Source organism: Cheilinus undulatus, linkage group 19 (genome assembly GCF_018320785.1).
Source record: "Cheilinus undulatus linkage group 19, ASM1832078v1, whole genome shotgun sequence".
Classification (NCBI taxonomy): domain Eukaryota; kingdom Metazoa; phylum Chordata; class Actinopteri; order Labriformes; family Labridae; genus Cheilinus; species Cheilinus undulatus.
In genome coordinates, this window is record NC_054883.1 from 39,421,062 (window position 1) to 39,443,545 (window position 22,484).

Genomic DNA, 22,484 nt, shown 5'->3' on the forward strand with positions numbered 1-22,484 from the left:
GTCTTTATGAATGCAGCTACACCTGGTAAAATTTAGAGGTCTGTTAGTGTTCACATGCAGACAGGCAAATTATATTTTGAGAGCTTGGAAACAAAATTGTCCATTTAGAGACTGTGCTTTAAGATTGTTTTTGCTTCTTCTCTTTTATCAGTGGTTATCAAAAAAATGAGAAAAGAATCAAGTTGTAAGGGTTGAGATTCTTGGTATGTTTTTAGTTGTGCACACTTGGCAGATGACAAATTAAAAAGTAATCTGTTGTAAATGATTCTAGATTTGCATCTAAACCAACAGTGGGAGTCTTCTTCTTTTCTCTCTGCAAATATCTGCATAAGGAAGCCCACCACCAGATCTTTAATTTTAGGCTATGGTTCAAGGACTTACTACATGAAACAGCTCACTGAATGACTTGGAAAAAGAGGCATTTAGAGAGAAAGTGGCAGAATCGTTTTCTGCATCTTTATGCATGCAGATATATCTGGGCAGATTTAGGCCTTTTGTTTCTGCTGCAGTTTAAGGGAGCAGGTTGCATATCTGCACACTGCAGCCCTGATGTGAACAACACACAAGCAGAATCTCTGGCAAAAGATGTGTCAGCCCACATGCTCGTACCACACACACTGGTATATATGTATAAACACTCTCTCTAAAGTGATCAAGGAACAGTAAGGAGAAGAGAAAAGGCTGTTTAAGAACTGTATTGTAAGACGATCAGTTCTGCTGTGCTCAGTGTGAATGCATCAATCAAACACTAATGCACACTCACCGTAATCTCTGAGCAAGCACTCGCTAATCCCCAGTGAGGCTCTCCACTTCAGGTGAAGCTCCCTGTGCAGCTGTTTTGCTAAACTTGATGTTGTTGCTAATGTGCTCATTACTGTTCTGCTGAGCTTATTAGCATCTAATGTAAATGAACGCAGCACAGGTGCTCTGCTTGTTGTTTTTTACCCCACTACCTAATTCTTTTTATGCCCTTAATATTAATTTCTTCCTTTAATCTAACCCAGTCGTTCTCCTCCTCCAGCCCCTCACACAGGTCTGACCACAGCTGAATACTACCACCAGATGGCTCTGCTTGCGGGCCACCGTAGTCCTTACACCACCGACCTTCTCCCCTCTGTGGCATCCACAGCTGGTGCGAGCAGTGCCAGCGCCCTGCACATGGAGTACCTGCAGGCCATGGAGAGTAAGTCTGCACTGACCTCACACATCACACATCGAGTGATCCAGGATCCTGAAGAGTTTTCTGAACATTTCTCTTCAAAGGTTTGAAAATTAGCACTTCACAGTCATCAAGATGGTTAAATAAAGCCTTTGAAGAGGCGCTTTCACGTCCTGTTGCTATACTTAAGACCATCTTTCTTCAAATCGTCAACTTTTCACACACTATAGCAATAAAAGGAACCCTGCTTCTGCTCAAAGATGATGCATGGCCATTTTAATCCCTGGAAGAATTAAGTCCAAAGAAGTGCATTCTCACAACACCTATTGTAAGTAAACTTCAATTGTCAGGTCCAGATAAATCACTTATTTTAGAGCCTTGTAATAATCTGCCAGTGGGCCCAGAAAACGTTAGTCACTGTGGGCTTCAGGTCATTGTCTCTCTAGAAAATAAATCTTCTCCCAAACCCTAGGTCTCTTGCAGAATGAGAAAGTGTCCTCCAGGATTTCCCATACTTTCCCACATTCATTTTACCATCTACCTTTACAGGCCATCCAGGGCCGGCTGCCGAGAAGCACCCCCACAGCATGATGCTGCCACCACTGTGCTCCACAGTGGGGATGCCGTGTTTGTGGTGATGACCAATGTTTGTTGTCCGCCAAACATAGTGTCTTGTCTGATGGCCAAAAAGCCCAATTTTTGACTTTTTCTCCCACATGCCTTTTGGTGAACTCTTGTCCAGATTTAATGAGTTTTCTACAACAGGGGCTTTCTCTTTGCCTCTCTCCAGTAAAGCTTCGACTGGTGCAGAACCAAGGCAACAGTTGTTATATGCAGCTTCAGCTGCTGAGGCTTGTAACTTCTTCAGAGTAGTCGTAGGTGTCTTGGTGGACTCTCTCACTGGTCTCCTTCATGCGCGGTCCCTCCGTCTGTGAGGTTGGCCTGATCTATGGGCTCCAGAGAGGAAGTTTGTCAAAACGCCCCCATCTCCATCTCTGTGTAAACAGGGAAACTGGCACTTTCTGAAAACGGACATGAGCACTGCGGCTGCAGTAAATATCCATGTGTGAGTAGGCTCAAAACAGCCCAAAACAAAACAAAGATGGCCGACACCAGTGTACTGTTCGTGCTCCTCACTCTTTTGAATTTAACTGTACCTCTCCAACAAAGTATTGATTTACTTCACCATCATTTGGATCAGCGGAGACGTATTTCGTGCTTGCACCAGATTCTGACTCGACCCATGCGCCGTCGAAGGGCAAAATCACATTGCCATCTACTGGCCTGGCATGTATACTACATCATTTTTGGTGTTTCCCGCAGTCTCGTGTGAACGGAGATCGTTTTGAAAACGTTGGCATCTGAACGTGGAACTTTTTGGAAACAAAAACGGAAAACGAAACAAAACGTCGTGTAAATGGGGCTTGAGTCTATTGGAGTGTTTTTTTGTCTTCATGGTACAATGGTAGCCAGGAATGCTGATTAGATAGTGACTGGACCTTCCAGGCACAGGTATCTTTATAATACAATTATAAATATGCTCACTGCGGTCAGGTGATCTCCAATTTTATTGATTGTGAAACTGGCTGGCCATCTGTCTAACTAGACCATTTGCTTTTACGTGGGTGAATATTTATGCAGTCATTTAATTTACCTTACATATTTTTCTTTAAGTGACCACGATTGATTTATAAAATCAATAAAAGATAAAACATCTAAAGGGGTGAATACTTTTTCATACAAGTATAAGTTTTAATTGAACTCACAGTGTTGATTTTGAGGCCTTTAGGTTAAATATGCTGCAAAAAATGTGGTTCTGGGATGAACTGTCAACCCTTTGTAGCAGACTTTCCCAAACTTCAGTATGCGCTGGCCCTATTTGAGACCTGAAAATCTAATGGGTCCCGCCAAAAACCCTACATATCACAACATAAAAACCTCTACCTAGGCCTAAACTTTTTGCTTTCAGTGTGCAAGAAAAATCTCTCATCTGCTGCACTTATTTGTTTGCGTAGGCCTCAAACTATGTAGGTTCTATCTGAAAACCCCTCTTATTTAACCTTGAATGTTTTACATCCTTCTGTAAATTCTCTTTAAAATATAGATGTTCAAAACATATGGAAAAAAGCAGCTTCAGGTAACATCAACATAAAAATAATATTTTTCAAACCTCATGAAGGTCGGCAGATAAAAAGACAAGCACTAAATCCATACCTACTAAGACTCTCCCTGAAAGAATATGAGTCTGTACGTGCACATCATAGCATGGGTGGTCCCAGTGGGAATTGCACCTCTAAAATGCACCTATCCCGTTCTATTAATAGCTGAAGCTGCAGCTCCACCGCATCGAGGAGGGACCTGCAACTTTTACTGTGACACGATTTAAATGAGCTTTTGTCTTAATGTGTTGGGCTCAGGACTGTGTGCAGAGGACTTATGCTAATGAGTTATTTTAAAGTGTAAATAGGAAATTAAACGCACAGTGAATCTTAGAAAGGTCACGCTGCCTCACCCCGCTTCCTTTGATGAGAATGTATTTAGTCAGGCAGACGCCGCTTTCATGGAAATCCGGGGTGAAGTTCCCCCGATTCCTCTGAACAAACTAATTAAAACTAGCCAAACTTGTGCGGGTATCAGAAAATTAATTGCTATTAAGTGGGAATTGGAATGTCCCACCATTCATCACCGGAGAAATCCTTTCTTCTGTGTCACTTTTTAAGATTAATAGACTAAAACAAAACAATTAGGGCCAAATTTAAGTGGAGATGCGATGCTCCTCACTTAAAAAAAACGCCTGTGATCATTGCTGGTAATAACTCATCACGTTTCAACAATGTGTGTTCCAACGCTGGAAAAATTAACACTTTAAAGCTTTGTTGGATTTGAGAGGGAAAAAAACATACAAAGAAAAGGCTATGAAGAGGCTTTGGCTGATAATCTGGGCTACTATGTTACAGCGGCTGTTTGAGTCGATTTCACATCAGTGTAATTAGCTTCAGTGAGAGTATTGCTAATGAAACAATGAGCCTGTCCTGCCTGTTCCTGCTTTAATGGCCTATTGTCTGTCTTCACACTGCCTAATTAGTGCCATAGCTCTCCTCCATCACAACGCCAATTCTGTGTTTGTCGTATTTATTATTTAACTTTAATTCTATTGCTGTTTATTTCCACTAAACTGACATTTTTCATACAAATGTGAGGAATTTGTAGCTGATTATGGAACAAACTGAAAGTAATGCTAATTCCTCTTTTAGATATTCTAAACCAGTGATACTCAACATGTGGCTCTTTTGTGATTATTTGAGGCTCTTTTATGTCTTAATCTTGGATATTATTCCCCCAGAAAACCTTAAAAAAAGGTAACTTTTTTGCCCCCTTTTACCATTTTTTTGCCACTTTCACCAATTTAAGTTACATTTTGTCATTAAATGCCAATTTTTCCTACTTTTTGCCCATTTTTGCCATTTCTTTTCACTCTTCTTCACTATTTGTTGCCACTTTTCATCCATTTAAGCTACCTATTGCTATGAAATACCCCTTTTTATATATTTTTTCCCATTTTTGCAACTTTTCCCATTTTTGCCCTTTTTCACATTTTTTTGTCACTTTTCACCCTTTTAAGCTACCCAGTACCATTAAATACCACTTTTTTCCTAGTTTTTACCCATTTTTGCCGTTTCTGTTTGCCAGTTATTCCCCATTTTATGTCACTTTTTCCAATTTTGCCCTCTTTCCCATTTTTTGCTACTTTTTGTCCATTTAAGCTACCTTTTGTCATGAAATACCACTTGTTTGCTTTTTGTCCCCATTTTTGCCTCTTCTTTTTGCCACTTTTTCTCATTTTTGCCCTTTTTCACCATTTGTTAACACTTTTCACCCATTTAAGCTACCCAGTACCATTAAATACCACTTTTTTCCTAGTTTTTACCCATTTTTGTCCCCATTTTTGCCTCTTCTTTTTGCCACTTTTTCCCATTTTTGCCCTTTTTCACCATTTGTTAACACTTTTCACCCATTTAAGCTACGTTTTGTCATTAAATACCAACTTTTTCCCTAATTTTTGCCCATTTTTGCCTTTTTTAAAAAGATCTTGCCTTTTCCCCCATTTTTTTGCCACCTTTTACCAATTTAAGATATCTTTTGTCATTATGCCTCCTCTTTTTGCCACTTTGATCCCATTTTTGTCCTTTTTCACAATTTTTTTTTGCCACTTTTTGCCCATTTAAGCTATCCATTGCTATTTAATATCACTTTTTTTCCTATTTTTTTGCCCTTTTTAGTCACTTTTCATTTTTTTTGCCTTGTTTTTGCCACTTTTGGACCATGTTTTGCCACCTGTAACTCATTTTTTCTAACTTCTCACTCATTTTTCCTACTTATAGATTCTTTTTCCACCTTTTCTCCCCATTTTCGCCCCTTTTCATCCTTTTTTTGCTGCTTTTTGACCATTTTTGCCATCTTTAACTTATTGTTATTGCTACTTAAAGCCTTTCTTGCCACTTTTCACCACTTAGATTGTGGCTCTTGCAAAGGTATTTTTCAACACTTTGACTCTTTGGATGAGCAGGGTTGAGTAACATTGTTCTGAAGAAAACAAGCTTATTAGCAACAGTAGTCATTGTTTCTATGTTCAGTTCTTGAAAAGGCAGTTCAGGGGAAGGTGTCAGATGAGGTACTTTACAACAGTGGTTCTCAACTAGTGGGTTCAGACCCAAAAGTGGGTAGCAGGGTTGTGATTTTTCATGAAACAGTTGGTGGTTGTTCCTGAGACTAGAGGAGTGTAGAACGACTACTTTACAGGAAGTTCTTTTTTAAAATTTCTGCAACAAAGATTCTGAATTTTTGACATATTTGACTGTGACAATTAAGCAAGATGAGAATTTTGTGATTAACAAAAAACCCAACAATTCTCAAATGTATGACTTTTTATAATTTATATTTTAACCTTTACATCTCATAACTTTGACTTTTTATCTCATATTTTTACCTTTAAGATTCATAATTTTACATTAAATCCTAGTTAGACATTTTAAAGTCATGATTTTGACTTGTTTTGACCTTTTTCAACTCCTAATATTGACTTTTATTTCTTTTTTTTTACCTTTAAAACTCATGATTTTTAACATTGTTTCATACTTTAACTTTTAAAACTCATAAATTTGAAATGTAATCTCATATTTTGGCATTTTAAACTCACAATTTCTATATTTATCTCAAATTTTGATTGTTAAATATCATGATTTTGAATTTTATCTCAGTTTTGCTGACCATTTCAACTCCTAACTTTGACTTTTAGCTCTTTTTTGTTTACATTTCAACCTCAAGGTTTTGACCTTTATGTAATATTTTGACTTAAAAATCATGGTTTCAGAATTCTATCTCATACTTCGCCTTTTAAAAACAATATTTTGATTTTAAATTTCATGTTTTTACATTTAAAACTTGTAAGTTTGACTTTTTATGTCAGATTTTGAGTTTTTAACTTGTCATGTTGACATTTTAATCTCAAAATCATTTAGGTTTACAGTTTAAAAGGTGACCCTGTTAGGCCCTCAGGTTAGACCTGAATCCAGAATCCAGCCCCTGCTGTGATTGAGTTTGACACCCCTGCCTTAGAATAAGAATTTTTAAAATTGTAAAGAGAAAAAGAAAGGGGGAGGATAAAACTGTATTGTGAACCAAGAATCCCATGTATCAGACTGTGGCTGAGTGCATCAAGACATCCCTAGTTTACCAGAATAATAAAACAAGAATCCTGAGTCTTATCTTGTTTTTTTTTTTTCAGATTCATTCTAGATTAATTATTCGATTTAGTGCAGCTTAAAGTTTCCTGGTTTAGGTAATTCCTCTCGCTTCATGATAGCGTCCCTTTCAGGTGGGCCCAAGTTGTGTCGACGAGGGTTCAACTCCACTTTTGGAGAGGTTTTTATTTTTTTTATTTCCGACACATTCAGTCCGTCCCATCTAGAACCTCCCTGGTCAGGAGAATTAATGACGCGGCACGTAACTGGCCGTCCCATCCATAAATCAAGAGGAAATTAGAGGGACAGTCCTGCTACGAGCTGGGACGCTCCTCTCTCTGTCTCCCCCCAGGTTGACCGATTTATCATTTGGGCTGCGCATTAATAAACACAACTCCCATGAGGCTTTGCAGTGGTGGGACTCTGGCCTTGGCTTCCCTCCTGTTCACTTTGTGGTGGATTTGGTTTGCTTAAAAAGTGTTACATTTTGGATTTGGAGGTTCAGATTGTCCAAAAACAAAAGGTAAAAGAGGATTTTCTCTTAGCGGGGTTGTTTGTTAGCTAAAAAATGGAATACGACAAGGAGAGCGACATTTGTACTGCGCTGTTTTTGACAATTGTATGCATTCAGGGATGTGTAGGCTTATATGTTGTCCTCCCCTCAAACACCCCCATCACTAATGCATTAAAAAGGCAGATTTTTCCATACAATAACAATGTAAAGGGGGTGTTGCTCCCCATACAGCTTCTTTGGTTGTAGAAACTTGGGCCTACATATGCCAGTGCACCAGCGCTGCATCCTGCATCCACACACACACATTCCCATCCACACACTCTGATTACCATGTGAATGGAGCGCTCTGTAATCGTTGGATGTGTCAGACGAGAGATGGAGCATTTACGTTCGGGAGATGGATGGATTGTGGGGGACGTAAATACGGAGGGGGGTTATCGGGGCTGCGTAAGCTGGTTTTGTTCGCCTTTTATCAAATAACTCAAAATGTTTTATTTCCAAGTCGTGAGTCACAAAGTCATTGTGTCAGTTCACGCACAAAGCACGACATCCCCTCAGCGCTTTCTTTCTTTCTCCCCTCCTTCCATCTCCCTCTGTTTTTCCCTGTCTTATTTGTGACATCTCCATGTGAAAAGACAACAAAAGTCATGTTTTAATCTCTACCCGTGGCTCATTGTATGCGCACAGAGAATGCTTGTGCCGATTCCGCCTTTTACCTTTTCAAACCCCCTTTTTAATACTTCCAGTCAACACATTTGATTGCATTTGAATAACGAGTCAAATTGGACTTGATTAAATATTACCATACACCGTCAGAGCATTTCTCCAACATAAAAGACATGTTTTCTCAGGGATGAAATACAAGCAGTGCATCAAGTGACAGCCGAACACTCATTCAGACGAGCCTTTTGTCTGATGATTGACAAAAGTGTCATCTGTTGGGGTTAGATTAGGTTAGAGTTTGGATGAAGTCAAACAAAATCACCGCTCTTTTCATCTGTAGCTAATTTGAACATTTAGCAGATGCTCTTCTCCAAGCCAGAAGGAAAAATGGCATAGACACAGACTCATTTACTGTTTTGCAGCACATTTAAACCTTCTACTTATGCCATGTTCTTCTTAAACCTGCAGACTCGCGTTTCCCCAGCCCCAGGCTGCCATCACGTCCCAGCAGAAAGCGCCCTCTGCCCATCTCGCCGCTCTCTGAGCACAGCTTTGACCTGCAGACCATGATCCGACACTCACCTAACTCCCTCGCCACTATGCTCAACAACTCCCGCTCCAGCTCCTCCACCAGCGGCTCCTATGGCCACCTCTCTGCCGGAGCCATCAGGTAACCGTCCTGTGTTTTCCTTTTCATTGCTATTTTGTTGGATTATCTCAGATTGTTTAAACACGTAACTTTCCCACAATGCTCTCACTTTAGGGACTTTAGGATCTGTTTTCTAGAGCTCATCCCAAAAATCTGACAAAAAGAGAGAAATGTCTTTCATTTTTAACCTTATTTTCTAAAGAAATTTGATCATTTCCAGCACCTAAATATAAAAAAAAGTCTAATGGAACAGCCAGCAGGGTCCATTATGAGAACTTCACATGGTTTTATTTAAAAACAGTAAGAAATTGATTCACTATTTTTGTAATTATGAATTTGTACTTCCAGCAACCAGAAGTACTTACATGCAAGAGCCATAGACTGTATATGAAGATGGACAACATGCCCCGGCCTTCTCCTGTTGTACAAATATGAAGCCAAAATATGTACATATTGCATATTTGAAACCAGAGTCAAAGTGACGTCTTGGCCACGTGGCAAAATAACGCTTTTGGTTGGCAAAAGAGGTTCTTGTGGCGGTCTGAAACAGACACTCAAGGTTGTAGAAAGTTCAGTCACTCTTGTGTAAATTTTATTGTGTCTTCTGTGTCTGTTTCTCTTCTACTCTGCTTATCTCAGGGAGAGATGATCTGAACATGATGTAGCATGATAAAACATGAGGAAGTATTAAGCTATGTCTACTTAAAGTACCACTAAACATGAAGGAGGCAGAGTTTATGACCTTTACTGCAGCCAGTCCGTAGGAGGAGCTCTTAATATTTTAGCATCATTATCCTGTTTGTGTGCTGTCCATATTTATACAATCTATAGTGAGAATTTCATCAACAAAAAAATCCTCACTCATAGCTTGAAGGTCCTGTGCATAGTGGCAGAGAGGCACAAAGATAAGAAATGCTTTTACTTGGTGTCAATACACAACTTTAGAGTCAAGAACATTTTTGTTTTTTCCCTGAAAACTTTATAGTCTGTCAAAAGCAAAATCTGAGATTGGTGAACAGTTAGCTTACTTTATATGTTTGAAGAAAAGTATCTGTGAGCATGTTTCTCATGTTTTTTAAAGTAAATCTGATTTTTTATAATTTCATTCTATTTTTTTCTTCTTAAAAACTACAAATAAAAGGAAATCACTAGAACAAGTTTTATTTTATCAGTGTTTAGTAGTAGTATGTAAAAATGAAGTACAAGCATCTTTAGTTTTCCTGCTATAATAAAACATCACCATGTCATGTATTGATCATTACATGGCAGAGCTTTGCATTTTTACTGAATGACAGAGTATGAATTCCATTCTTTGAAAGAGGCATGGTTTCAGTTTATTTAAAGCAGTGGTTCTCAACCTTGGGGTCGGGACCCCCTTGGGGGTCATGAAACACTGAGAGTGGGTCACCAGATGCCTTAAAAAAACTAACAATATTTTTTTGATTAACACTTTTTTCTCTATAAACCAATTTTACCAAATGTTACTCCTTTTTTGTCACTTTTCCCACCAATGTTAGCACATTTTTGCCACTTAAAACCCATCTTTTGTCAATTTGAAACACTTACCTCACTTTTTTCTGCCTGTTTTTGCATCTTCTAAACCAATTTTGCCACTTTCTGCCTGTTGCTGCCTCTGTTGACCCATTATTGCCTCAATCAACCACTTTTTACACCCCTTTTTGCCCATTTTACCCCAGTTAACCATTGTTTGCCTGCTTATATCCAATTTTCATCCCATTTCACCTAATTTCCACCATTTTCTTTGCACTTAAAAGCCTTTTCAGCCACTTTTTGATTTTGATTTTGTGCTTGTTTTTGCCACTTTTATCTAATTTTTGCCACTTTTAACCCATTTATGTTTTTTAAAAATCCAATTTCACCACCTTTTTTTTTTTTTTTTTTTTTTTTTTTTTACAATTTTTTGCCATTGCTAACCAATTTTAGCCATTTTTATTATGTTTTCAACAAAAGTTATTTTCATTTAAAGAAGTCAAAATGAATAAATAAAGATATGTGTTACTTTAATAAGAGTGGTATTATTCAGGTCAAATATAAAATATGGATATCACAGCTTAACTTTATAATGGAGCATAGTTTTGCTGACCTCCATGGGCCCCCAGTTTGGCTGGGTCCTTGAAACCTCCACCTTTATCCCTCCTTATGGGCAGCCTTGTCTGCACACAGTTAGCCTATTCTTTAATGTTCCTGGCTTCGTTCACCCACCTTCACATACAGCGGGGAGCCCCGGTCTCTGGCACCTTTATTTCGGGAGTTGCAGGCTGAAAAGGTTGACAACCCCTGATTTAAAGGACATGCCTGTAGGCTCCAGGAGCAGATACTACTGGCTACTTTTTCCTAATTTCTGAACTTCATTTTATATACTCACTGATGTTTTTATTTACTGACATTTGTCCTGGTGATCAATAAAATTCTTCTGATGTATCCCAAACTTAGAATATATTGTTATCACTTCACATAGACTTTAAATGAATATTTAGAATACCTAAAAAACAAATAGACAGGGGTTAAAGGGATTTTCAGCAGAAGACAATGGTGAAAGTCCAATATCTTTTTGAATTTTACTTTGAAAAGGCAAAACTTTGATTCCTGTCAGGGTGCCTTTGGGGGCTTTGATTGATTGTGTGTCTCTCATGGTGGCCATTGTGGGACTGACATGTGCCAATGAAGGGTCATATAGCTGGATCTCCCTGTGGAGTGATGTATATCATTTTTCCAATAGAATTGATTGGTACTTTTTAACCCTGAGTGTAAAGCCCCTTAGGATGGCGCTGTAATATTGCAGTGTTATTAGTTGTATTTGTGTGTGAGAAGAAGGAAGTGTATTGAGAGTAAATAAAAGTCTGTTTGTGTGTATTGTCGAATCAAACCCCCATGTGGGTGACGATCTCCCAGCCAGCCAGTCAGCCAGCCTCCCCGGCGGCTCGTGTCAGTCATCCTGCAGGTACACCTCAGGAAGCATCACATACATCACGCCTGGGTACAAACAGCAGGCAAGAAAGGGAAGCAAAAGAAGCCGAGAAAGAGTGGAAAAGAAAAGATCCATCGCCCCACCCACAGCCATTGATCAGCGATCTGTAAGAAGAGCCTGATCAATCACGCTGCCCGCTCAGCCACTGTCCCACTGACAGGAGCCGAATAGCCCGAGCCAGCAGACTGATGAGTGATATGACAAGCGGACGGGCCCCCAAATGTGTCTCGGCCCATTGATTTCCACTCGGCTCGTAATAAGATCAGCAGACGTATGGGTCGCAGCGAGAGCGAGGGCGACAGAGTGCAGGATGAATGTCGAGCCACACAGATGTGTGTTTATCCGCTGGTTCACCTGTGGTTACACGGACCCCAGAGGAGGTTTGGTGGCTTCTGGGATGTAGAGGATAAACAAAGTTGGCCCTGATTGAGGGTAAATAAACCGACTCTGGAACAGCGAATTAATTTAGCTTTATTTACATGGCTATACGACACACTCCAGATTGTTTATCATCTGTATCATTTGCCCAGTGGAAGAATGACATACTGCCTTACACAGACCGCACGATAATTCACAGTGTGTTAACAAGCTGAACATTCATTGGCAGGGATTTGCCGGCAGCCCCGTGGTTCCAGCATTACCACACCATCTCCTGTCAGATTGTCCTGAGGGAGGAAGAACTATCCAGAACAATCCATTTATTCACTGCTTTTTCCTTCTCTGCCTCATTTTTATTTCAACTGATGTTGAAGTGAAGGTTCATGATTACCCATCTGCTCCTTTTGTCTTCTCTTTGCAGCCCAGCGTTGAGCTTCGCCTACCCTCCAACTCCAGTGGCGCTGCACGTTCACCAGCAGCTCATGAGCCGCCAACCGGGCATCGTGGGCTCTGCTTTCGGCCACAGCCCGCCTCTCATCCACCCATCCCCGGCCTTTGCCACCCAGAGGCCCGTACCCGGCATTCCCCCCTCGGGGCTTAGCGCCAGCGAGCGCTCAACCCTCTCCAACGACTCCTCACAGGTGAGAGTGGCGGCACGCGCCTGTGCGATTCATCATCACAGGTAATAGATAGCGGTGTCGCATGCCAGCCACATCTCAGTGAGACGCAGCATGGTACAGGCAGGACCCCCCCTCCATAAGCTCCTCTCCTGGGAGCTTCCTCCTACTTGTGTTGTCTCTTATTTTTTTAAGACTGCCGAGCACACTCCAGAACGTGCTTGCAGCAAACAACAAGGGGCTTGTTAGCATAGAATCCCACCGCTGACTCCATTAATCACTAGAGAGAGAACAAGGATATAGAGAGGGAATATTGACATGGATGGATGGATCCAAAGGGGCTTCTCTCTCCTTCCTAAGCCCTTACTGTTTGTGCGGCCCAGTATTTGAAGTTCATACTCAATGTTTATTACCCATGCTGTTTCCCAATACTTGAATTTCTACTATTATATATGAAGCCAGCCAAGATTGCCTTTTTGTCCCCTGAATAAACAGAGCACTGCTTTAGGGACACATAAAATCTCATGCGTCAGCAAAGAAAGCAATAAAAAAGCTGAACAATTCACAGAAACCAACGGCATTGCTTAACCTCCTGAATTCCCTGTCAGTAACATCAACTTTCCGTGAAAAATTTCAAGTAAACAAGTAAAGTTGATGAGGCATACAGGAAATTACTTTAGTTTTATGAGCTTGCTCTGTAACAAGATTTCCCCCAAGGGTGAATTTAAGGCAGGGCCAAAGTTAGGTCATACTTTGGTTCAGTAAATGGTTCATTGAATTGGTCCATGAGTTTGTTTTAATTGCTGTGATTAGAGGAGCTAATGTGATACAGGGAATTGCACTGTTTTTCATTTGTATATTTAAAAGCTCAAGTCTAAGACGGAGGGAAATCATTACATTGCAGCAAGAGTCATTTTTTTTTTCTGTTTGATTAACCAAATTATTGAGTGACTTATAATCAGCACATGCATTTTTAATGAAAAAACAGAAGATCATATATGAAAAAAGCACAAGATACAGCGAAGAAGTATTTTCCCCCTTTCTGATTCCTGAGTTTTTTGCATATTTATCACACTTCAGTGTTTCGGATCATCAAACCAATTTTTATAGTTCACAAAAACAACTTAAGTAAATATAAAAAGCAGTTTCTAAATGATGATTTTATTTATTAAGGGGAAAAATCCAAACCTATCTGGCCTTGTGTAAAAAAGTAATTGCCCCCCCTTGTTAAATCATGAGTTAAGTGTGATTAACCACAGTTCTTGGAAAGCTGAGTCCAATTTCACTGGCCACACCCAGGCCTGATTACCGCCAGACTTGTTAAATGAAGAAATCCCTTAAATAGAAGCTGTCAGACAAAGTGAAGTAGGCTACAAGATCTCAGAAAGAAATGCATCATGCCACCATCCAAAGAAATTCAAGAACAAATGAGAAACAAAGTGATTGAAATCTATCAGTCTGGAAAAAGTTGCAAAGAAATTTCCAAGGCTTTGGGACTTCAGTGAACCACAGTCAGAGCCATTACCCACAAATGGAGAAAACTGGGAACAGTGGTAAACCTTCCCAGGAGTGATCGACCAACCAAAATGACTTCAGTAGGTCGTTTCCACCAAGCGGTCCAGCTCAGTTCGATGCGGAACAGCACGCATTTTTTTGTGTTTCAATAGAGCAAAAGTTGGAAAGGGTCCCAAAAAACCGACCCGTACCGTCCCACTTTTCAGCACCCTTACGTAGGGGTGCCAATCTTACCTATCCATACCAAAAAGGTGGAGCTACACACACAGCGATAGGGGCTGCACTGACGTCACTTCAGCACACAACTCAGCTGCTCGCCTCCGGGCTTCAAAACACGAAAGTCTGCGCTGTGAGAAGCGGGCGAAAACAGGAGAAAAGCGGACTAATATCTGCCTAAATGGGAAATATTTGGACTTGACGGAGATCCAAACTGTTTCCTAGTCTATAGATATTGATAATTGGCCACAAATCAAGTTTCCTGACGTTTATCCAGACCTGATTTTAAGAACACAAAGCAGAGCCCAAAGGCTCACATCAGCCTGATCCATCCGCGATGGATGAGAAACTAGATTAATGTTTAAGTTTTGTGAATACAAAGCCTTAGAACAGTTGATTCTCTTCTGTGACTAGTTATTAATCTACTTCTTACGTTAGGTATCCTGTGAAAACATCGCTCTGTGGGGGTTGAATGTGTTTGTAAAACTTCAGGCTGCAGACTATTTTACAACAAGATCAGCGCACCCCAGATTTCTGACTTAATCTAGCTTGATTTTAACACCAGCTGAACTTTTTCTTTATTTTTAATGCGGCGAATTCTCACAGTACAGCTCTAAACTTTCATATTTTGTCATATAAACTGTTCTAGACTCGATATATTCACATATTAATGTGGCTTTACGACTCAAACCGTCTCTGTACACGTATTCCATCAGCTGTGGATCTGTACTGACAGCAGTTAACATCATTAAAATGTAGTTATTGTTTAAAAAAGCACTTTCAGCTGAAATAAAGCTGTTTACTGCTTATTCCCTACTGATTTCTGTCACTCATCCTTTCTATAACTCTGCTGCTGGAACAGCAGACTCGCGCTGTGACTTCACATTGATCACCTTTACAGCCGCCCACCAAGTGAGGGTACGAGTGTCTGTGGAAACACGAAATATTTGGGGGTTTAGCGTACCAAACCATACCAAACTGAATTGAATCAAACCGGACCCCTTGATGGAAACACGGCTCAAGAATGCAACGACGACTCATCCATAAGAAAAACACTGGGCAAAAATGGCATCATGGGAGAGTTCCAAGGCGTAAACCACTGCTGACAAAAAAGAACACAAAGGCTCGTCTCATATTTGTCAAGAAACGTCTTGATGTTGTTGTTCTGTCTCCTCAGACCAAACCAACAAGTGAATCTGCAGTGAGCAGTACAGGAGACCCCATGCACCACAAACGCTCCAAGATGAAACCAGAGGAAGAGCTTCCAAGCCCAGGAGCAGTGAGCGTACAGGTGGGGATTACCTGCAGTTTCAGTTTTTGTTACTGTGTCTGTGTACATTCTGGTAAACCCTGGTTAAAAAGCCCTAGAAATCATCAGCTTAATTTATTTTTAGATTTTCCTCTAGAATAGGAGGCCTATATAATGCCTGGTCAGGTGCCAAAGTGGCTGCCTCAATAGAGGAGCTTACCAGCCACAGTTTGTATTTATTTACCTGTATTTGGCTATTTGTTGGTGTTAGTTTCCCACCAGTCTTTTATCAGTCGCTGTTTCTGAAGCAGAACCATTCATTGATCTTTGTGAAGCTGGGAGGAAATTGTTTTCTTTAGTTTAATCAAAATTTTAAGTGGCTTGCAAAATAAAAGAAAAATGTGATAACAGCAAGTGTTTGCATCTGCAGGAAAATCCGTATTAGAGTCGATACTCCAGCAGCAGCAGATGTGGTGAAAGTGCTCCTGAATGAGCCCACACCAGATCTCTGCTCCACTCAGCCACCAAACTGTGACAGTGAAATATGTCTGAGCTAATAGAGCAACCTACAGCAGGAAAAGGGGGTTAGATTCCTCAAATACTCACCCCGGTGCTGCCGTATAACAACCCGCCAGTACAGAGCGGGGCTTTCAGCACTACATTTCCACTCTCCACACTCGATTCCCAGGTAGCCAAACAAGACCAGACTCACAGGGGCACTGTGGCTGAGACCTGCAACCAAATCATTCCTCACTTAGCTTTTCATGAAAACCAGCAGGGTGGGAAAAATTACTTTTGTGAAAAATCTGGATGGACTAATGTTTGGCAGAGGAAGGTGGCTGCTGAAGTTTTAGTTTTTTTTGTCAAGACTTTTATTTATCCATTCATGTTTATTTAAGTGTAACCTTTCCTGTTTTTACCCAGGACCATCCTGATGGGATGACCCTGGTGAAAGAGGAAGGGGACAAAGATGAGAGCAAACAGGAGCCAGAGGTGGTTTATGAGACAAACTGCCACTGGGAGAATTGCTGCCGTGAGTTTGACACACAGGAGCAGCTAGTGCAAGTAAGTAGCACACAAGCAATAAATGTCTCTTTAAAAACACATTGACACAGCCGCTTAGTAAAAGTCTGACTAGAGAAATGTACTCTTTAATTTCCAGTGCAACATCACTGGAAAGAACCATTTAAATCAGGTTTCAAATCAAACACCTCGCCCACTGTGCCAAACTTTGTTCCCATTTCTAATAAGCACTCCTCCGGCGTATATGACAGGAGGCTTTCCCAGTGGTCCCAAATATCATACTTCTGTTTTAAATACCAAATATTTTGAGCACGCAAATGTACACACAGAGAAGTACACCCAACAGTCCAAGAACTGAGTGTGGAATCAATGAAGCCATACTGGTGACTTAGCCGTTATTGTTAGCATGCTAGTGCGCTAGCTAACGTATGCATGCATTGGCCAGCTAACGTGTTATTAGCTACAGCAGCACGTTTTATAAAGAAAAAGGCATTTAAGGCAAAAAAGTTAATTTTACTTTTTTGAATATTGTTCACACAAAATACAAGCAACATTAAAATAAAAGTGAGTGAAAATAGCCGTCAAATTTGATTATAATTGACTAGCATCTTGTTAAGGATTGCAGAATAACACAGCAATAACACCATTAATGTGCAGCTCATTAGCTTACTATGTTGCTTAAAGTAGGGGTTCTCAACGTTGGGATCGGGACCCTATTGGGGGTTGCCAGACATTAAGAGGAGGTCTCCAGATCTTTAATAAAACTAAGAACATTTTTGAATAACACTGTTGCCACTTTAAACCAAATTACCTAATTTTTAACCCATTTTATCACTTTTTCCAATCAATTTTGCCAATTTTAACACATTTTTGCAACTGAAAACCCATATTTTGTCAATTTTAAACACTTTCTTATACACTGTTGCCACTATTAACTCCTTTTACCACTTTTTAAGCCACATTTCACAATTTGATGTGCCAATTTTTGCCAGTTTCTGACTATTTCTGCCTCTGCTAACCTTTTTTTGCCAGTTTACATTAATTTTCATCCCATTTCACCAAATTCCAACTTTTTTCCACTTTAATGCCATATCAGCCACTTTTTAATCCTCTTTTACCAGTTATTGTGCCTATTTTTGCCACTTAAACCCATTTTTGCCATTTCTGGTTATTTTTGGCCACTTTAATGAAATTTCTGGCATTTCTAACTCATTTCTGCTACTTTTAAAATCTAATTTCACCACTTTTCCCACCATGTTTTGCCATTATTAACCCATTTTAGCTATTTTTAATGTATTTTAATTCTGTTTTTAACAGAAGGATTTACAGTTTTTGAGAGAGCTACTTACTACACAAATGAATTAAAATGTGTGTCTTTGATAAGAGTGGTTATTATTTAGGTTAAATATTAAATACCACAGTTTAACTTTACAATGGACCATGATTTTTGCTGGCCTCCAGTTTGGGGTCCCCAGAAAGCTCTCCCATTTTTCCCTCCTCATGGACAGCCTTGTCTGCACATGACTGTTCTTGATTGTTCATGGCTGTGTTCAGCCACCTTCAGGTACAGTGGGGGTCCCCAGTCAGTGGCACCTTTATTTTGGGGGTCACCGAGCCTACGCAGCTAAACTATTGGCTGCTACTAGTAGCTAAGAAGACTGCACAGTTATAGTGTCATCATTGAGACAGTATTGTATGTAATGACAGAAAGTGTAACAGAAGTCATAGCTCACTAAACGTTAGTAATAGCTAGCTAAATATAAGCAATATGTGGTCACTTATTTCACCTGTGTAGGCATTTTACCTCCGCCAAGGAGGTTATGTGATTGGGTGGGTTTGTTTGTTCGTTTGTTAGCAACATAACTCAAAAAGTCATGGACGGATTTTCATGAAATTTTCAGGAAATGTCAGAAATGGCATAGGGAAGAACTGATTAGATTTTGGGACTGATCCGGATCACCGTCTGGACCCAGGAATTTTTAAAATTATTCTGTACTATTGGGAGATAGAGCTAATGGTGGAGGTCTGCGCTGTTACCACTTGACACCAGGAGATGGCGGACATGAGTAACTTATTCAAGTTTTTGGAGTTTATAGAGTTTGAAAGATGCATGCCCGGTCGAGGAGACGAGTTGGAGCGTAACAGAGAGAAAGACAGCGAATTGTAGCGAGACTACTCACAATGCTGGGAGGAATAGAGGAATATTCACCCTCTGCCATGACTTCCACACGTAGCAAAGCCAATGCTTTGCCTCACCATGACTCCACCCCACTGGGAGGGAGTAATCGGCGAAATAGATTTTGGGAGTGATCCAGATCACCGTCTGGATCCAGGAATGTTTTTAAAGGATTCTTCACTATTGGGAGATAGGGCTAATGGTGGAGGTCTGCACTCTCTGAGTGCTTTTCAAGTTCACTTTATGTGATGTAAAGATACAAAAAAATCAGAAAAAAAAGAAAAAATAAAAGCAAATTTATGTCAACAATTTGTGCTCCTTATGCTTCTATGGACTTGGAGGAGAGGTTGCTAGCCTCAGAGCTAAAATAAATTTAGCTTGTTTCTAGTTGCTTTGCTTGTTTTTTATCCATGCAGTGATGCAGTATGCTAATATTAGCTATGGATTTACATCCTCATAGAGTTGGTAGAACAACACTTGTAAAAGTTTGGACCCTGTCATACTGAATCAAGGCATCACAGCTGGTATCAACTGTGGTATCAACTATTGCAGTGGTTTTCAAAGTGTGAGGCGGGCTTCCCCTGGGGGGCGCCACAGAGCTTCAGGGGAGGCGTGGAACCATAAACTAGATAAAAGGTGATTTGCTTCGCTAACCTCTGCCTTGCATGGAGCAAAATGGATAAATTTATAGTTACTATAAGGACTGTGGTTTAGAGCAGTGTTACTCAACCAAAGAGCCAAATGATTGAAAATACCTTTGCAAAAGACTCAATCTAAGAGGTAAAAAGAGGCAAAAACAGCTTGAAGTAGCAATAAAAATAGGTTATGGTCAAAAAACAGCAAAAAATTGGTGACAATGGGGAGAAAAAGTGTAAAATGGTCAGAAAATAGCAAAAATTTGTGAGAAGTGACAAAAAAAATGAGTGGAAAGTGACTAACATAGGAAAAAACAGTCAAGAGTAGCAAAAAAAGGGTATAAAAAAGAGGAAACAAGTGGTATGTAATGGCAAAGGGTAGTTTAAATGGGCAAAAAATGGGATAAAAGTGGCAAAAATTGGGAAAAAGTGGCAAAAAGAAGTTGTAAAATGGCTAAAATACATGAAAAGGGGTATTTTTTAATGGCATTATAACTGAATAAGAGGGAAAGGCAGATGTTTAAGGACATTTGCAAACCAAAATATCCAAAATATATTAATGTTAAAAATTTTTAAATATTAGACATAAATGTTTGAAATGTTGGGGTTTTTTTTTTCAAAATTTGAATCCTTTTTGTGGGCGGGGAGTTCACCGAATGGATCAGTTCTTCTTGGGTGAGGCTCACTCTCACACACTTTGAAAACCCCTGAACTATTGCATTGTACTTTTTAGATTAATTTTAGTTTTTCACTATGAAAGCAGGCCTTAAAACCAGCTATACGAGGGATGCATTATATCAGGTTGAGCCCAAAAAGCAGCATTTTATACTAGACTCTTATTGTTTGTATGCTTTATGAGATTTTAGATCTCAGCAACTTTAGCTGCAGCTGTCCCTCCTACCAGGCCTCTTCTCCTGCCTGTGTCTCCATGCAGTAGCAGCTTCCAGTACTGTAGAGCCCAGGGCTGCAGGCATGGACTGCCGGATCGCTGATTGGATTCAGGGACGGTGGTAATGGGCTCAAAAAGCTGAACGGGGCTAACTGATTTGGCGGGTTAAGCCTCCCAGAGTCAGGATGTGAGCTTTGTGTACTACACTGGACTGTCCATCCTCCTACTAGCTGTTATCACAACCCTCACACAGCCTGAGAGATGGATGGCTCTCATCGTATTGCGCCAGAGGGGTCACCGTTAAGCTAAATATTAATGATATTATGGCTGTGTCCCCCTCCAGCACACTGAAGCTATTAGCTCTGCTGTTCAGTCGCGGCCTGTGAACCTCTCACCCCTTGTCTGCTAACAGAGACTGAAGTTAAAGAAGTGGTGAAAATAACACCAATATGATGCCCTGAACAAGGGATGGGGGGAGTGCACACACTCACACATGAAACACACATCACAACACATCTGATAGAAAGATCCTCAGCTCTTCACAGCTGTCTATTTGCCGTCTTGACATTGCAATCCTCAGCTGCGGTGGTAACCCCTATCTATAATTGATATCCTCAGCGCGGAATGGGCTGCCTCCTGTGTTTGAAGGGCTCGGCTCAAAGGTTGAGGATCTTGACAACTTCTTGCCCCTGTTTCAGGAGGTGGGATGAGTTAAGGTGGAGCAGGGGGGAGGGGGGAGGAAAGAGGAAACGCTTACTTGCATCCTCCCCCTTCTGTAGTCGCACCAGGTGGCCGTCAGAGCAAAAAACAATGTCCTCTCATACCTCTTCAACCTTGCCAAGCTGCACTTATTATCAGATCGCCTGCAAAATCCTTATTAGTTTCCCATTTTTCCATCATGGAATTGCTTTTCTTTCCCTTTCTGATATTGCTTTTTATTTCTCATTTTCTTTGCACATGCAGATATGCAGAGAGATGCCAATAAAAGTCTTCGCCTACAGATTCGCTGCCCTCTAATTCAGAGGCAGGGATGAGAAAATGCTCTTATCTCCCCGTACCCCCACCCCCCTCAGTAATAGGATAAGTACAGTATTTGGACCACAGTGGCTCTTCTCACACACTGGGAGGGGTTCGGGGATGGGGGGGATTTCCATATAGCCAAACAATGGAACGTCCCTTCCCCCTGTACTTGTCTTTTGAAATAGCTTTGGGGGAAAAACATGATAAGGAAAAAATACCACTTCTCTTTGGTGGGTTAACTACCACTCTTTGAATAAAGTTTAAACAAAGATTTATATTAGTCTGTAAATCTTACTGCTGTGCTGACAATCTACGTCATGAAATAAATGCTTATTTGAAGTATTAAAAGTAGCAGCAGCACTGATCTGAATGTTGCTTTTCCTTTGTGGTTGGCCTAATTTTAGAATTAAGCTTTCACACCACCCTCATCGCGTTCCACCTTGTTCAAAAGCACTCCTGCCGCGCTCCTCATGCATATTTTTACACCCTTCAACATGCTCTCACCATGACATGCCACAGCGTTCCTTTATCATCTGCTTTTAAGCGCTCTCGGTGCTGCCGATAAGATAAACATCAGATCTACGCAATTTAGCTCACTTATCTAGCCTACCCAGTCAGCAAAAGCGAGGCGGGTGTCAATTTTACTTTGCTGTATTTATTTCATTTGTTACATTTCGACTCCCGACACCTCTCAATCACTCTCTCCCGGCACAGCTCCACATTCTTGTGCCCCCCTCCCTCCCCATTTTTGGGCACAAACCTCTCCCTCACTCATTTTCTCTTTCATTTTCTCTCCCTCCCCTCTTTCCCCTCGGAGGGAGTACTTTTAAAGATAAGGCCTGGTGGCTTCTTTAATGTCTCTCTTGAAGTGGTCTTTTTTTTTTTTGTCCTCTGGTTGTGTCGCCGGAGATGCCAACCCCACACTCCCATAATTCCCTAATATGGCCTTACTCAACAATCTTTTATTATTTTCTCATGGATCTATTGCTTAGACTTCATTTTAGAGAAATCTGCAAGGCACTGATGCATTTTCAGCGCCCTTGTATGATGA

At 40.5% G+C, this 22,484-nt stretch overlaps 1 protein-coding gene across 2 annotated transcripts in view; it reads left to right on the forward strand.

Moving 5' to 3' along the window:
• The window catches only part of gli3 (GLI family zinc finger 3), a 193,300-nt gene that overhangs the window by 153,717 nt on the left and 17,099 nt on the right, over positions 1-22,484 (forward strand). For both annotated transcript variants that reach the window (XM_041814401.1, XM_041814402.1), the window contains 5 exons: positions 1,022-1,183; positions 8,546-8,747; positions 12,515-12,734; positions 15,619-15,732; positions 16,615-16,755. In XM_041814401.1, the coding sequence (XP_041670335.1) occupies positions 1,022-1,183; positions 8,546-8,747; positions 12,515-12,734; positions 15,619-15,732; positions 16,615-16,755 (839 nt within the window). The remainder of the gene's footprint in view (positions 1-1,021; positions 1,184-8,545; positions 8,748-12,514; positions 12,735-15,618; positions 15,733-16,614; positions 16,756-22,484) is intronic.